We start from the raw sequence: 17,564 nt of genomic DNA, 5'->3' as shown, positions 1-17,564 counted from the left end.
ACCATGGGGTCCGGGCCTCATTGGGCATTTCGAGCGAGCGCACTACTGCGTGCGGAATTTTCTTTCCTCTCGGCTCAGTCTGTGAGAAAACGTTGGCGTGTTCGGTTCGTTTGCTTATCGGAAAGTCGGCAATTCGGAAATTCGGTTGCTTCTTTGGTGCGGGTGGCGGTAATCGGAAAAACGCGGAAAACTCTGCGCTCGCCCCTTCAGAGTTTTTCTCCAACGTGAGTGGGCCAGTGTGTGTGTAGAAAAAAAATAGAAATTTAATTTATTTTTAAGTTTCTGTTTTCCCTTCCCCATCTTTATGGTCGGCACTTTTCTGACAAGAATTCTGGCTAAAAACTCATTGTGAATGGAAACGTTTGTTATTGTATCTTATTGGGAACACAAAAGATACAGAACTTTGCAAATTGACCGTGAATACGGTTCATTCTGATAAATCTGTGAAGATTGCCAAAGGGCTAAGACGAACAAAGCCAATGATCTTAACGGAAGTGAACCAAAAATTTATGCACAAGCAGCTTTGAAAAATTAAATATAAATCATTTAATTTAAAGGCATAAAGAGTGTGAAAAATTGGGTGCTGAAATCTTTGGCAGAAGTCAAGAAAATGAATGAATCAAGTTGTGAGAAATTAAAATAAATGCCGAAAAACCAATGTGAAAAACGAAAACTGTGCCAAATTAGAGAGTGATATCAAAAGAACTGTCTAAGTATAATGCAAATTAGTTATCTGTAATCTGACATAAAAGAAAAATGAACTAATAAAATGAAAGTGAAATATTAGAAATAAACAAAAACAAGTAATGTTGAATTTTTCTGAAATTTTAATAAATAATATAAGAAAGAAAAAACACAGTTATACACAGTTATGGATATATCAACTGTACCCAATTCCCCCAGCCTGTGGATACATATTTGCACCAATAAAACTCATATTTGGGACATATGGTGCATAAATCGCACCAGAGCACAACTCCATTCATCAATCGCAGTACTCGGCGATCATAAATCACAGTGCCCAAAAAGAGTGTGACTAAATCATCGAATGCAACTGAGGCGGAGTTAAAAAAACTCTGCACACCTTGGAGGCCTTTTGAGTTAGGAAAGCGTTCAAATCGGCGTGGGCAGCGACGCCTACCAATTTTCCATATGAAAACAGCGTTTTCATGGCTTATCAAATCAATTTTCAATTTGGTAGAGCGGTATTTTGTTGGCCTTTTGTTTCCCCAAAACTTTTGTGTGCCACCAATTTTTTAATTACCATAAAAAATATAAACTAGCAACACGGAAAGAACTTTCCCAAAAAGTGCATATAGCGGCAGCTGACAGACTCCGACTCTACGGTAGATACATTTATTAATTTTTATGTAAATGGGGGACAAAAAGAGGGAACACGCGTCCGTCATAAAGCCTGGCACCCTGGCGATTGTCACTTTATTTTTTCGGTTTCGGTGTCGTCTGCAAGCGGCAAGGCGTTTCAAATTGTATTTTGACTGCTGCGACGGGCTATAAAAATATTCGAAACGACAAGAACTTGGGCGGTGCATATAAAAATTAACAAGCTGAATTAGCAGAGCCAACTTAACAAGAACGCAAGACACGACTGCTGTTCCTGGAGGCTGTGCAATTGACCTCATGATGTCGAACCTGCCGCAGATTCGTGCTGCATTTTGCCTCAGAAATAAATGCATAAACATAAGACAGTCGTCTGGCGGTATTTTTAGATACCCCTGGCGTAAATAATTCATTTTCCAGTCACAGTTGTTGACGTTTTGGCGTTGCCCGGAGTTTCCTTTTCCTTGGGCATATTTCCCCCTTGGGATTACAAGTCCCTCTTGATTTGCATTCTAAACTTGAAAGTCTCCTATATTTAGTACACAAACATTTTCGGTTACCCAAAGCCCATGAACTTTGCCTGCTGTTGCAAAATCTCGAACTAGAAATTCCTCTTTATAAGACAAAATCCCTCATATTGCCGGGAAAAAGAGCTTAAGCTACCCGGCCACTTAAGGCCACTTTTTATGGGGCGATCCCCCCGCTCCGTCACCACCGAAAAAATACAATAAATTTTACTCAACTGTGCAGCAATTTCCACTGAAGTGGAGGAGCACACTCGTATCTCGAGCATGCTGCGGCAGCAACTCAATTAAGTCTCCATAAAGTATCTGTAGATACGCTAATCAATGATATATATGTATTTTCATATGTAACCCCAAAGCTTCGGAGGTCTTGGGTACTTGAATTTATTAGAGATTTGTTTGTCTTAAAATCTACGGCAATTAAAATAGCAAATGAATGACTCAAGTGGGTGATGTATATAATATCGAAAGAATATAAAATCAAATTGACCATAAAATCTTTGGAAATAAACATGACTGAGAGCAAACGAATTAAACCATGAAAATAGTGTGGGATATAAAAAATAATTTAACTTATTTTAGCTTTATTAAAACCATACATTTATGATGAATTATAATGAACTTTTTAATCCTAATAATATTCTCAATAAATCCGAAAGTGAAAATTAAGTTCCCCTAGGGACACAAACAAGAAAATGAAATCTAGTTTTTCCTAATTAATTGTGAAATTACCTACAAAAACTAAAATAAAATAAAATATAGCCACTAAATGTCTTTTCCCCAACTGACCAATTAAAAATGCATAAAACGTGCTATATAAATGTCAGTAAAAATTTAAATAAAAAGGAAAGCAAATACGTAATACCCATAAATCTTTTTCCAATTACAGTGAAGTGGAATTGCCAAGAAAAATAAAAAAAAAAACGGTTAGGCGCATCAATCGTCTGTGTCAATTTGTTTATGATAAAACTTCAATGAAATTAAAACGTAATCGGGCGAAAGTTGGCTGCCAAAGTGCGTACATAAACGGGCAACCAAATTAAGAGGAGCAGCCGCCTTTCAAAAGGAAGCCAGTTCGACTGTCAGTCAGTTTGTGAGTCGCGAAGATTCGAGGTGATGCCCCTTCCTGCCTAGGAAACTCATGAGTTCTGTCAACGAAATGACATGCAGCATCTGTCTATGTGGCCATCGGGCCAGGACGTGATGCTGTGCCGGTGCCGCTGTTAGAGAGGAAGCCTCGATGCCCCGATGATGCTATTTTTATGAGGCCCCCAGACTACGACGACGACGGATGCGTGGCCCCATGAAAAATCAATTAACACGCAAAATTATTAAAGACGAGAAACAAAAACGAAAACGAACGAAGCGCGAGCGGTACTTGGGGTTCCGGATCACTAAGTCCCAGTCCCCCCGTCATCATCCGATCATCCTTCCCAACGATTCCCCTCCGTATCTGGCGTATATAACTTCAAAGCAGCTGCAACGGAATGTCGCGCCTCCGTGGATTAGGATGGCTATGGCTGTTATTGCTCGCCATATTGCAATTGCAAACTGTCGCAGCCATGAAAGGTGAGTTAAAAAAAATATAAAAAATTCGAAGTAAAAGAGTTAACAAGAAGCTGCGACACAGAACGTACAGTTAATTAAATGTTACGACAGTCAGGTAGCCAAAGATACGCGCCCCAGAACTTAATACCGCGCATAAACATGAGATTTATCATGGCAAATGATCAACGCACGATTTATGCTCATTACAAATATGGCCAGCCACGAATTGGCCAGAAAAAAAATGCGGTCCAGAGAGGCAGAAGCAGCTGAAGCCAAATTGCATTTACTTTGGCTGCCATCGAAGCCGACATAAATAAAAGTCAAAATAAAGAGTTGCAAATGGTGCAGTGCCACATACATTTTGGTGTTACTCGCGTGCGCCAAAGTACAGTGGGTCACATGAGATGAATTGTGCCTAAAATTGAGTCTGAAAATATATATATAGTTTCTAAGTAATAAAAATTCGAATATGGATTTTTTAGTAAGCCCTGATAAAGAAGTCATGCAAACTAAAATTTGTAAAAAAAAAACATTAAAAGACTACGTATTCAAGTTTCTTGGGATCTAAGTATCTTTGAACTTCCTACAAAATAATTAAAGATATTATACAAGACAATTAAGAATATTTATTTAATTCGCCTAGTGTCTTAGATTATTTTATATCTTAAAAGAATTTAAGGAATTCATAAGCTTCAGAAATATTTATGCTTCACGAATTCCCAGCCATGAAAGAAACCCATTGGATCCGTTACTGTTCCCTCGAATATTTTATGTTGACCTCTTGAACTTTAAGAGATTTATGTCAATCCACTTCTCTGACTAATTTGACCAACTGCTCGCTGTCTACTTTGGGCTTCCTTCCTGTTGCTATCTGTCCCAGATATATATATATATATATACAGCTATCCCCGTAGTTTGGCATTCGCAATGCTCCATGGCAACCCCGCCGGCCCATAAAATCCAACTACTTAACTACAATGCGCCGCTGCAGTGCACTTAACGCATTTTTCACGCTTGACATTTGACTTGGGGCGCACTTTTTTTGTTGTCGTCGTCGTCGTTTCTGCTTTTCTGCTGCCTTTTGTTGTTGGGCCAAGCCAAGGGAAACGCAGAGTATCTGAAACTCAAAAACTCAAAGTATCTGTGCGGTGCACCGCACAAGCTATCCAAAGTCAGGCGTGCTCTTAATTTCGTTGTATCTACACACAAGGAGACACACAGAAATGTGTATGTTATATATTTTGGTCTTGGCGCAAATGTGTTTTTAACGATATTTTTAGTTGGCATGTGACGTCACTTGGGGGCTAAGAAGCCAAACGTGAATCATCCGCACAGGCGCAAATTGTTTTTCTTACTTTTTTAAGTCTGCTTCTCTTGATTTTTTACACTTAAATAAATGTTATCATAAAAGAATAAAATAAATATGTTCAGCAAATAATTTTTAGTGCCTGCAAAGAATATATAATATTATTTTTTCAGACCCTTTTATATTATTTTATATTAATTAACGTTAATATCCACCATATCTTAAGACACTTTTTTCTGTGTGTATATTTAAATATATGTTTTTTATTTATACGTGAATTGTAAATCATTTACACGCGCAAAGCGTTGTGCCAAATTTAACATAGACGTGTGTGGATACAAATGTATCTACACGTTTGTATCCGTATTTGTATCTGGTGCGCGCCATCTGCCGATCTGTGTGTCGCTCCTTGATTATTCATTTGCATTTGCAATATAAATATCAACACATGCTCAATGCTAACTGCAGGCGCAGTAAAAAACGGTTGCCTGCATATAAAATACAACAATTTATTTTGGCGACATTGTCTCCATTTTTCCCCTGAATCATGAGAAAATATGGTCTTTATGACTTGTCGATGCGATGTGCTCAATTGTCGATAGTTGCAGTCTACCCTTCGCAGATACATAATTGAATTTTATGCGGCCCCGGAGTCTAATTAGGGCGAAGACTTTAGCATTGGCGACACATGTTCGCCCATTGGGGGCTATAAAACGAGGGAAGCGGCATGGAAATGCCAACTCAAAGGGGTTCTTCAGAGCGGTTTTTATTTGATTTAGATTGATCTCTTAAGCCAACCGATGGGGCCTCAGAATGTGTCAGCGATTGTAAATGGGCGAGGAAACTATTTAGATGACTACTTGGAAGATCACAGGAATTACTGCAATGATTATGGCCAGCGAAGAAATTTAAGGAGACGTTCTTGTGCCATTTGGGGATTCACTGGAATAAATATTTCATCCAAAGAAATTAAAATGTGTTCAATCTGTGGGAAATATATCACAATGTGCTATAATGCAGGACAATTTGGGATAATATATTTGTGGGAGGCTATTCGATGCAACTGTGAACTTTATTTGGGATAACAAAGAATAGGAAATTAGGTGCAGTAAGTTCTGATAAATACAAATAATGATTATCCATCTCAATAATCAAACATCAAGCACAATAAACTAAAAGACTCCTACATATAACAACCTGTGCACTCTTTTTAAGAGAAAACTTTAATACGATCATCTCAAGGGAAACGTTTTAATACCCCGATCACCTCAATCTCTTAACCAATAAAGCAGAAATCCCATTCCTCTTGTTCGACCATCAATTTGCCTGCTAACGTCCATAAGCAGAACTCGCCGCTTCATAAATATTAACAGCACGTTGCAACAAAAATCCACTCAAGATCACGTAATAAGCCCACAAATCACAAGCACCACTAATAAACTTTGACATTATTAGTGAAATGAAAACTACGAATAGGAAAAAATAATTTATAAATTGCCAATGTCAGATAAAGTTTTAATGAACGGCGACTTCAACGGGCCACCAAAGGAGCATTAATTAAAGACGAAAAAAAACGAGAAGCGAATAAAAACATGATCATAAAATCTATAGAAAACCGAATAACTCCAAAGCCATGGAGACGCCAAGCGACATATAACTCAAATAAAACAAACATTGGCCATAACATAAATATTCGCTGGCTACCTAGCAGCTCCACCTCCGTGCTGCATAAAAGATAAACATAAATTTAGCATTTGATAGGGGAGTTGCATTTGGTGGGGCCTTTGGTGGTGCCGAGAGTGGGTGGAGAGGTGCCCAGCATCTGTGGCCATAAGTCTTGCGTCGTGTGCTCGCCTCTGATGTTTTCCCCATTTTTGGACGGACTTTGCCTGATGATGTCTCATTTGTTGCCGCCCGACATTTGAAATGACTTCTGACGCTGATGTTGATGTTGATGTTGGTGTTGCCGCTGCCCTCCTCTGGCTGCACCACATTTTGTTGATGCAAATTGCATTTATTGTTAAGCGTCCAACTTCCTGAAAGGCATGTGTTTGCCCTCACAAAGGGGTGATTGCTTCGTCCAGGATTGGTAAGAAGAAAGGAAATTTTTGACAAGGCTTTTGGGTTGTGTCACAAAGCATTTCTGTAGAACTTTCGCTATTATACGTTAATTTTTAAGAGGATTTTATGACTGGCAAATGTATTTTAGTTCTTTAAAAATTTAAAAATTTAGAGAGATTTTTAAACATAGGAGAACTATTTTTATTTAATGATGATATTCGTTTTGGTAAAATAATCGTGACAAATTCAATGGCCTTACTAAATAAATTTAGATCTATTATTTTTTTTTTTCTTTAAAAAATAGTCTTAAATTATGAAATAACATTTTTTTAATTTAAAACGAATTCTTAAACAGCTTTTAACCCCGAAAAAATTATAATTTTACTCTTAACGTAATATTATATTTAGGGATTGAACTAAAGTTATCATAAAAAGTTTATAAATTATATTACAGAATTGTTTTAAACTTTTCTATATTAATGTCTTAAGTCATGTCTCTAGTATTGCTGATTTTTGCTGTCGTAGTAGAAATTACTTTAAAAGAGTATTTACATTTTCGGCGGTCCCAATCCATTTTACTATTGTTTAACCAACGATAACGCCTCCGCATCTCAGTTCGCCTTTGTTTTGGTTTAAGGCACGCGCATCTTCTGAAGATGAAAAAGTAGCATTTTTAATGGCAGCAGCGCATTAATGTGGGTCAAATGCTTGGGCCCGCAGATGGGAAAGTGTTTCTCTTAGGTTTTCCGCCGCTTTTGACGCCTGATTGCTGCTAATTGGCGTCAAAATGGTCCGGCCAACGCATCAATGGTTGACTATTTGTTGCCCATTTCGCTTTGTTTGCCTGTTTATCCGGCTGTCTGCTGTTTGTCTGCCATTCCTATGCAACTGTTCCATGTTTATCCTAAGTTTTCCATGTGGGTTAGGTCAATATGTCGCCTCAACAGCAGCGAAAAACATACGTTAACAAATAGATAGCAAACATTTTCCCTTTTCCCGCAGAGATGTGTGAGAGAAATTCTTAAAATATCTCTCGCACAAAGTTGAATTCCATGTTTTGACAAATGCATGTTTCCAAAATAATTTATTGCACAAGCGTACAACAGAATGTAGAAAAGCATTAATCATGCAATTTTACGAGGTGGGATTGACTCAAAAACCGAACGAGAAATGTGAAATTATTCAAAGAACGTTCGAAGCTGGCATACTCTTTTTTTTTGTAAGGTCCATGTTATTCATAAGAAAAGCACGTTTGACTCAAGCCCACAACTAATTAGGCAAATCAAGATACAAAAGATGGCTCTCAATAGATAGCCAGATAAATGACTGACTGACTGAGTGACCTCGACAGACATTGACTGACAGCCCGACAGCTGATGGCCTGATCTAAAACGATCCACCGATCTGGACAAATTTGTGTACGGATTGCAATAGAAGGCGATTGCCAATCAAATTGGCGGCAGCTCTTGCAACATTATGAGCAGCGGACTGTTTAGTGTTTTCATCTCAAGGAGCTGCAACTGTATCGATATCTGTATCTTTTATTCGGGTGAATATATTTGTATTGCCTTGGAAATTAATAATACAAATTATTAATTAAAGTATACATATTTATGTTGGCTACCAGTACAGACCCTCGAAAAAGGGCAGATGTGTAATAAAACTGATACAAGATTCAAAAGGAATAGATTTCTTGAAAATTGAAATCAAGCCGATCTTTAAAGAAATAATAGATCTATCCTGAAAAAGGCTAGATATGGCATCGCTGTTGACTACCTATGTAACTGGACGAATTGTTATATATATCATATCTTTGTATGGTATAAAAGAAATATTATTATAGCATATTTTTTAGAAATAATGATCCATTTTTTTAAAGCGTAATAAATTCTAAGCATTAAACTAGCATTTAAAGCTTGAGTATCCATTCATGCCCGAGTATCTCTGGCGATATCAATTCTGCGATTTCAATTTTCCCCCGCTGTTCCATCCCATCCTCCCACAGTTTCGCTTTTCGGCGATGGCTATGTATCGATGCCGCTGCAGGAGGCCAAGATGTCAACGAACATTCGCGTCAAGTTTCGCACCAGGCAGGAGAACGCCTTCCTCTTCCTGGCCGCCGGACGGACGGACTACTGCCTGCTGCGACTGGAGAGCGGTCTGATCAGTTTCAGCTATAAAATCGAACGGGATGTGGTGCAGGTGAGCCATCGATTAACTCACCTTACATATGAGTGCAATTACAGCGATTCTGGTTACAGTTGCGCTCGCCCAAAAAGCAAAAGCTCAACGATTTGGAATGGCACGATGTGGCAGTGCAGCGGTTCGAGAATAATATCACCTTGCAGGTGGACGGCTTTATAATGCGCAAACAGCTCCCAGGCGAACTGACCGCCCTCAATATCCATTTCGGTACATTTCTGGGCGGTGTGGGGGACTTTACGGCCAGCTACTTGAATGATGTTATCGGTTTTCGGGGCTGCATATCGGATGTGAGTATATAAATCATAAAAAATATATTAAATAAATTGAGTCAGACATCGGAAGTCATATTATTAAACCGATATAATGTAATATTACTATTACTTCTGTTGGTTGAAGTAATGAAATCGATTGATTAAAAGCATGATTTATCCCTGAGAGTTAGATTATTCGATACACAAAATATATCATAAAGCGGAACCATCCCATTATTTGGTTTTTATATATTTAAATAGGTCTTCTATAACAACATCAACATCATCAAGCGTGCCAAAGACCGCACGAGTCACACGACCAGTACTGGAGTAACCTGGACTTGCAGCACCGAGTTCGATGGTTCGATACAGGACAGCATTAGTTTCCTCAAGAACGATTCCTACTCACTGATGCTAAAAGAGTCAAATGCCATTGGTGAAACGTGAGTTCAAGAGCATTAAATCTTCAACTTCAACCATTTAATTTTAACCAATTTCGTACAGCCTCTCCTTGCATTTCCGCACAATGGCTAATGCTGGCGTTATATTCTTCAACGGCGGCTTTGATTTCATACTCCTCGAAATAGATGATGAGCGCTTGAAGGTGACCTTCAACAAGGCCGGCAGTCTGGTGCAGTTCATGACAAATGAGCACATCTCGGATGGCAAATGGCATTCGGTTTTGCTGCGATATAATGCCGCCATTGCGGAGCTAATCCTCGACGATGCCACGAGCGGTTATCGGGGAGCCCACGAAAATGGGACCAAGGCGAGCATAAATCTCGAGAAGAGCGTCTTCTTTGGCGGCGTTCAGGAGGAGATGCGCCGCCGGCTCATCGGCAAGGGACTGCGAATAAACGAGATCAGCTTCAAGGGCTGCATGCGCGATATCCGGGTCAACGATCTCCCACTGGGCTTTGCCGAGATGGCCATCTCGCGCAACTTGGCCCTCAACTGCCTGTGGAAGTATCCCTGCGTGGAGTACAATCCCTGTTTGAAGAGCGGTGTATGCAGTCAGCATGGAGTGGATGGGTTCATCTGCTACTGCGATCAGTCCTACTGCATAAAGGCTGATTTTCAGGGGCCATTTAAGGTGATAAAAATATATGTTTAAATCTTTTAATTAATCTATTAATTATTTTAAGAAATTACACTCAGAAAAAAAAAAGAAAAGTTATTGCGACTACTTTTATTTGAACAAACCAAATCAAGATCGATTTCGTCTTGATTTCAAGAACATTAGTTAGGAAACAAACTCTCAAATGAAGATCTTTTGACCTTATATGATTTACTTTTTCAACTTTTCTGGGTATAGCTCCTATTTAACTTTTCCTATCCATTTCCTTTCAGATCTTCACCGAAACCAGCCCCGAACTTGAGCTACTCTACGTGTCTCCCATGCAGTTACTAGAAGGTGGAACTGCCTTTCTATCCGCCCATTTCATAGACATAACACTCGATCTACGCCGCTATCCCAGCCTAAACGAGCAATCCATTGTTTTCCATGTGGTACATCAGCCAAAGTTTGGACAACTCTTGCAATACTCAGTTGAAAAAAATAACTTTGTGCCCAGCCGTACATTTAAACTGGTCGATTTGGTCACAGACAAACTGAAGTATGTGCACAATGGCCAAGAGAACTTCAATGATCATGCCACATTGGATATGCAGGTCTTTGGGGATGTGCACAAGATACCGGAGAATATATTGGGCAAACATAGGTTCCTTTTACACGCGAACATAACACCTATAAATGATCCGCCACAATTAAAACTGCATTCGCATAAAATCCTGCGAGTGATAGAGGGAATAGAAAGGGTGCTGGATGTGGATTTATTTAACATTGACGATCCCGATAGCGAACCAGGAAATTTGATCTACACCATACTGCCTCCACACAATCCGCAGGAGACCTTTGGATGTTTTATGGTTGGAGGTGCGACCACATCAACCTTTTCCCAGGCCGAAGTAAATGTGGGAAAGGTATCGTATCTGTACAACTCCACAACGACGGAATCTTTTAGCTATCAACTGCAACTACAAGTATCCGATGGCATCGAGACGAGTGATACGGTCTATCTGCCGGTTTCTGTGCATCCACTGGAGCTTCGATTGGTCAATAACACGGGTCTCATAATGATCCACAAGAGCTCCTTGCTCCTCAGTCCGGCTAATCTGTCGATTGGCACCAATGCCGTGGACGAGCACATCGACATTCGGTACGATATCGTCAAGGCACCGCAGCATGGAGTTCTCCAGCGACTGAGGCAGATTGATGGCTCCTGGGTTAACGTGGACTGGTTTAGCGATAGCCAGCTGCTGCTCGGCCACATTCGCTATCTGCACAGCAGCGATTTCCCTTGGCAAGACGAATTCAAGGTGTGTATCGTAAAAAAACCAAACACGAGTTTAGCCATAAATGGGCAGGGAGCCAACACTAAGTTGCATGCTTTGGGGAGTTGTAAGTTTTCGGAACCCACTAAGTCTTAACAGACTCCCAACTTTCTCTAGAGCTTACTAATTTCATGGGGATCCATCATGCGTCAGTGCTAACTTTCCAAAACTCTTCTTGTCTAAAGAGTTTGCTCTATCAGATACTTCTTTTTTGATAAACCCAATATATTTATGAACAAATAACTTTTAGTTTCAAATATTACACAAAATTTATTAAATGCACCTCTGTTATTAATTAGAAATCTCTTTTCTAATAAAATTTATTTTCATAATCCATACAAAATCTCAAAACCTCCTATATTTTTCAACATAAATGAAATGTCCTTAGTTATATCCCTTAGAGATCTCCTACTCCTTACTGCTCCGTCTGGTTTAACTTCACCCATTTTCTTTGCTGTCCAGTGTAGCCAATAAATTTGCATTGATTTCACTTTCACAGTTTATTGCCTCGTTTGGCTTTGTGACCACGCAAACGTTCGACTTCCGCATCACATTCACGCGCCTGCGCATAACGAGCAACCGACCCTCGCAGATATCGATCGATGGCAGCCGGGAGATTCTCCTGACCAGCGATATACTCACCTACGAGACCACGCCCATTGGTAGCTTTCCGCGCAGCGTGATTTACAAGATAACGAAGCCAACCCGCTACGGGGGCATCTATGTGGAGGGATCGCGAAAGGCGGCCAAACAGATGGACTCCTTCACCCAACAGGATATAGAGACGCGAAGAATTCGCTATCAAACGCATCACACTAGCTATTCCAGCTTTACCGATCAGCTGGAGTTTGTGGTTTCTGTTGCGGAATGCGATGATGTGGTCGGATCTCTTGAGATTAACTACAGGCCCCCCGAGGAGCTCATCAACAAGCTGGGCTATCAAAATCACGATGCTCTACAGGTGCAGGAGGGCGAAAGAGCTCTAATCACCAAGAACCACTTTGGCATACGCTTCAATATCTACGAAAGTCTGCAGTTTCAGGTTTCCTCGAGTCCGGAACATGGTGTTATTTGCAAGTATGACGAGCAGACAGGCCTCACAACACCCGTGGAAATGTTTACCCTGGAACAGTTGTTCCGAAATGATATATACTATTGTCATGACGATACGGAATCCACCAGGGATACTTTTGAGCTGCTCATACTCTCGGGAGATGAAACAGATCTTCAGTTTGTCTCTAACATGGAAGTGCACATAAAGCTGGTGAATGATAATGAACCCTATCGCACTGCCATTGAGCGTATTTTCCATGTGGTGAGGAATGGCATAAGGACCCTCAATCCCACAGTGCTGCAGTATCTGGATGCGGATGTCAATACGAACCACACCGATATCCACTACATCCATGTCTCCAGCACCAATGGAGCCTTTTACAAGAGCGGTCACTACATCGATAGCTTCACACAGGATGATATAGCGAACAGGAGGATTATGTTCCAGCATACAGGTGCTGATTCTGGAACTGCCTCCTTTATAGTCACCGACCGTGAGCATGAGGTAAATGGTTTGTTGGAGATCCGTGCCTCCGATCCGTTCGTCTCCATGTTGGCCACCAATGCCTCCATTGTTCAGGAGGGTAAATTCGTAGTGCTCAAAAACAAAGACTTTATATTGGAAACCAATTTGGATATGAAACTAGATGAAATCTACTATGAAGTGATTGAACCGCCCGCTTATGGCATACTTATGTATTTGAGTAGTGCCAATGAGGGTGAGAATGGTACTACCATTTATAAGGCCACAAATTACACATCACTGAGTAATTTTACTCACTTGGATATTGAACGGGAGAGATTGGTCTACTGGAATACAGAAATTGCCTCAATGGATAAAGTTAGGTGAGAAATCATAAATATTTACAGATTTTAAAAATACTGATTAATACAAATTTTGAATGCAGATATCGGGTGCATATCAAGAACATAACTGCTGAAGGGGAGGTCATGTTCCGGATTTATCCATCCGCATATTGGGAACCCCTACAAGTAAAACAGAACCACACTCTTTATGTGGAAGAGTCCACAAGTGTACTTATCTCGAGAGATGTCTTAGAGGTAGGTTTTATTATAAAACCGTAGCAAAACCTTTATCTAAACCTTGTTTCCATCTCTAGGTTGTTCATCCCAACATTTCCCCAGGAGACATTACCTTTTTAGTGACATCCTCCCCCATGCATGGATATCTGGAAATGCAATCCATGTCGTTTGATGATGAATATAACTGCAAGGTGTTCGATCAGTCTTCCGTAAACACCGAAAAAATGTTCTATATACAAGCAGGAGTCAACCAATCCACGGATTACTTTGTATTCGATGTTACCAATGGCATTACATGGCTAAGACAATTGACATTGAAGATTGTGATTATGCCAGAAAAGCTGTACATGCACTCGAATATAATATCAGTGGTGGAGGGAAAGACTGTACAATTGAATCCCACTGATACCCAACCCTATTCGGAGTACTATCGGGGGAAGATACTGGAGTACATTGTGACCATTACCCCGAATTCCGGTCACATATTGGCTGGGAATTCGAAAGTCAAGAGGTTCACTCAAAAACAGCTCGAACAGGGTAATATTCAGTATGTTCACAATGGCAGTGAAAATGCCACCGATACTATCACTTTGGTGGCCATGGCCAGAAACAAGGAGAGTGTTCCCTTTGAACTGGAATTCGCTGTGGTTCAAGTGAACGATGAGGAGCCGATGATGGTCACCAATACGGGTCTGCAGGTGTGGAACGGTGGACGCTATGTCATCAAGAATACTGATCTATGTAAGTTAGAGATTAAAATATTTTAAAATATTTAATTATAACATTAATAATTTTTTATCAGTGGCTCAGGACTATGACACTCCTCCAGAGAATCTCACCTTTATTGTGCACCACATATATGGAGGTTACTTAGCTAGGAAATCCGCACCCCATCGCAAAATAGAGCAGTTCACCCAGGCCCAAATAAACCTCGAAGAAATATATTTCATGCACGACTCCAACTCCAGGAGAAACGAACTATCCTTTATAGTTACAGATGGTTTATTCAACACCACTACTCAAATGCTGAATATTGAGATTAAGCCCATTGAAATACTCGGTGAACACAATGAAAATCTTCATGTTTTTCCTTTGACCAAAAAACAAATTCTGCGTGACTATCTCTACTTTAAATGTTCCGATGAGGAGCGGGAGATACGCTATAATATCACAGTCCCTCCAACTCTGGGTCGTATTGTAAATGAGTTTATTGATAATGGCTTCACCAAGGAAGTCACCGAATTTACCCAAAACGATGTGGATAATGGTCATATATTCTATGAACACACAGCTGTCATAATGGAATTTAGAACGAATGATTCATTTTACTTTGATGTGGTGGCTGAACGTAGCGATCGCTTGTTGAATCAGAAGTTCAATGTAGAGATATCCGTTTCATCTGGGGGTTTATTAAGATTCCTGCCTGTAAACAAGCTAAATGTGGATGAAGGTGGTTCGGTGCCTATAAGGCTGGATTTCTCAAAGATTTTGGAATATCTCAAAACCAAAGCTGGCATAAATAATCCAGAGTTGTTCATAGAGGCCATACAAAAGCCCACACATGGCAACATTGGCCTGGGTCACGAATTTAAACTCATGCAGAGATATCACCCAAGTGATTTCTTTACGAAGAAGGTCTACTACATACACGATCATTCAGATACTTTGGAGGATACCATACTCATGTCGGTTTACCTGACACAAGGGTGAGTGAGAAAAAAAGCCTTTCATTAAAATAAACAGATCTTGTAATTTAATATGGTTTTTCATAATCTTAGGAACATTTTCCTGTGCAATTTGACAATACCTGTGTCCATCAATCCCATTAACGATCAACCCTTCCATTTGGTCACCCACCTGCCCCAAATGACAGTCGTCGAGGGTGAGAATCGTACTATAACCAGGAATGATTTGCTAACAGAGGACGCGGATACACCTCCAGAGGAAATCATATACGAAGTGATGAGTGGTCCAACTTTGGGAGTGCTTAAAAAGATCACAAACGATGGCCAACCCGAGGATCTTCTGGCTTTTTCAAATCAATTTACCCAATCGGATATCAACAACGATCGAATTATATATGTGCACTTTGGCATGCCGCAATCGACGACATTTTGCTTTACTGTATCCGATGGACAATCTAATCCTGCCTATGAAATATTTACCATCAAAATAGTTGCAATAAGTCTGCAACCCTCAGCAATGCAAATGCCCGTGAAAGTTCAACAAGGAGCAACTACAGCTCCAATGAAACTAGATCAAATTGGAGTGACCACCAATGTTCATGTGGAGAGGTTGTCCTACAACATAACAAACTCCCCGCTATATGGTATTTTAGTTTTCAAACATCAGCCAACTTTGAGATTTACCCAGCAGCAGTTGGAAACATCGCAGATAAGCTATATGCAAACGGATTTAAATCGTTCGAATGACACCTTCCAGGTGAGTGCCTATGTGCCGGGCACCAACTATGCAGCTCAAGTGGATGTGGTGATGGAAGTAGAGCCCGTAATACAAATCAACAATATAGTAATGAAGGAAGCCGATACGGCTGGAGGAAAAATAAAGCTTATCACCGCTTTGGACAACGATAATCCTCTGTCACTGAAACTCAACAAGTTCAATCCCAAGTTTGTGATCACTAGAATGCCATCAACTGGACAAATTAGGAAAATAATCCGAAGTACGGGCTTGACAACCGATGGCCAAAACGACAGATCCACGAATATATTCTCCTACAAAGAGCTACGAAGTGGTGTGGTATATTTTGTGCCCCATGAATCTGTGGAGGAGACAGAGGCCGATAATGATAGTTTCGATTATCAACTACTCATAAAGACAGTACAACCCGCACAGGCCACTGTATCGATTGAATATCGTAGTCGGGTTGAGGAAACGGAGACAGTTCACTTGGGGAATGCAGGTTTATCTATAAACTACCTAGCCATAGGATGTGCCATATTCATTGTGTTGATCTGCCTACTGATCGTACTGTTAATATTGAAAATCAGAAAACTGAGAAAGCACAAAGCAGATATATCCAAGGATCAGCCGCCGGCACTGCCCTGTCCACCGGATTTGACATCCGTGAGTCCGCAACACCATCTGCATCACCATCATAGCCACCATTATGCCAGTTCCGAAGCGGATTCAGTGCCTCCGACAGGAAGTTCGACACCGTTACCGGGTTTCAGTAATATTCCCCATTGCAAGATCATACCCGTGGAGTCCTATAAGCATGAGTTTCCCGATTACGATCCCGATGAGGAGGAGACGGACGACCAGTGCGATCCGCAGCAAATGATGCTGCCGCAGAGATACAATCCCTATCATCTGGAGCACGATGCCTGGAGCTCATCCTGCGATATGGCGAATGATTTTGCCGGTTATGCATCCGTGCCGCAAAGTATTTCCGGTTCGGTCAGTTCACCGCCCTCGGCCCCGCCCACCAATCCACTGCTAAGGCGGAATCAGTATTGGGTGTGAGTTACAAATGCCTTAAAAACTGAGAAAAGAGGATCAAATATACACATTTTATATATTTCCAATTGGATCGGAATTAGTCCTAGGTTATTTATTTAAGTTTAAGCTTACGTTTAAGGCTGATTTATGAGATTCGTTAGGAAAAGTTAAGCATTTTATACACGAGAACATTAATAATAGTATGTAAAGAAACATACATACATATCTGGCGTGTCATATACAAACGATTAGAAGTAAGAACGAAAACAAGAGTTATACTCAAAAAGCCAACTTAACTTAGCCTAAGAATTGTGTTTGTCAACGTGGAATACTTTTTACAATAAATGACAGTACATTTAAGCGTAATCCGTTGTTTTA

The 17,564-nt window shown here is 40.3% G+C and overlaps 1 protein-coding gene across 1 annotated transcript; it reads left to right on the top strand.

Annotated features, from left to right (window-relative positions):
* Positions 1-96: 96 nt before the first annotated feature.
* Positions 97-17,552, top strand: LOC119546220 (chondroitin sulfate proteoglycan 4). Its single transcript, XM_037852360.1, has 12 exons — positions 97-224; positions 2,752-3,431; positions 8,783-8,979; positions 9,039-9,269; positions 9,495-9,676; positions 9,738-10,326; positions 10,584-11,612; positions 12,127-13,526; positions 13,589-13,742; positions 13,802-14,465; positions 14,527-15,430; positions 15,503-17,552. Exons 2-12 carry the CDS (start codon positions 3,350-3,352, stop codon positions 17,208-17,210), a joined length of 7,140 nt encoding a protein of 2,379 aa, XP_037708288.1. The 5' UTR covers positions 97-224; positions 2,752-3,349; the 3' UTR covers positions 17,211-17,552.
* The last annotated feature ends 12 nt before the right edge of the window (positions 17,553-17,564 follow it).

The sequence above is a fragment of the Drosophila subpulchrella genome, chromosome 2L (genome assembly GCF_014743375.2).
Source record: "Drosophila subpulchrella strain 33 F10 #4 breed RU33 chromosome 2L, RU_Dsub_v1.1 Primary Assembly, whole genome shotgun sequence".
NCBI classification, from domain to species: Eukaryota; Metazoa; Arthropoda; class Insecta; order Diptera; family Drosophilidae; genus Drosophila; species Drosophila subpulchrella.
The sequence above is the reverse complement of the archived record's forward strand: the minus strand, read 5'-3'. Positions and strand labels throughout refer to the sequence as shown.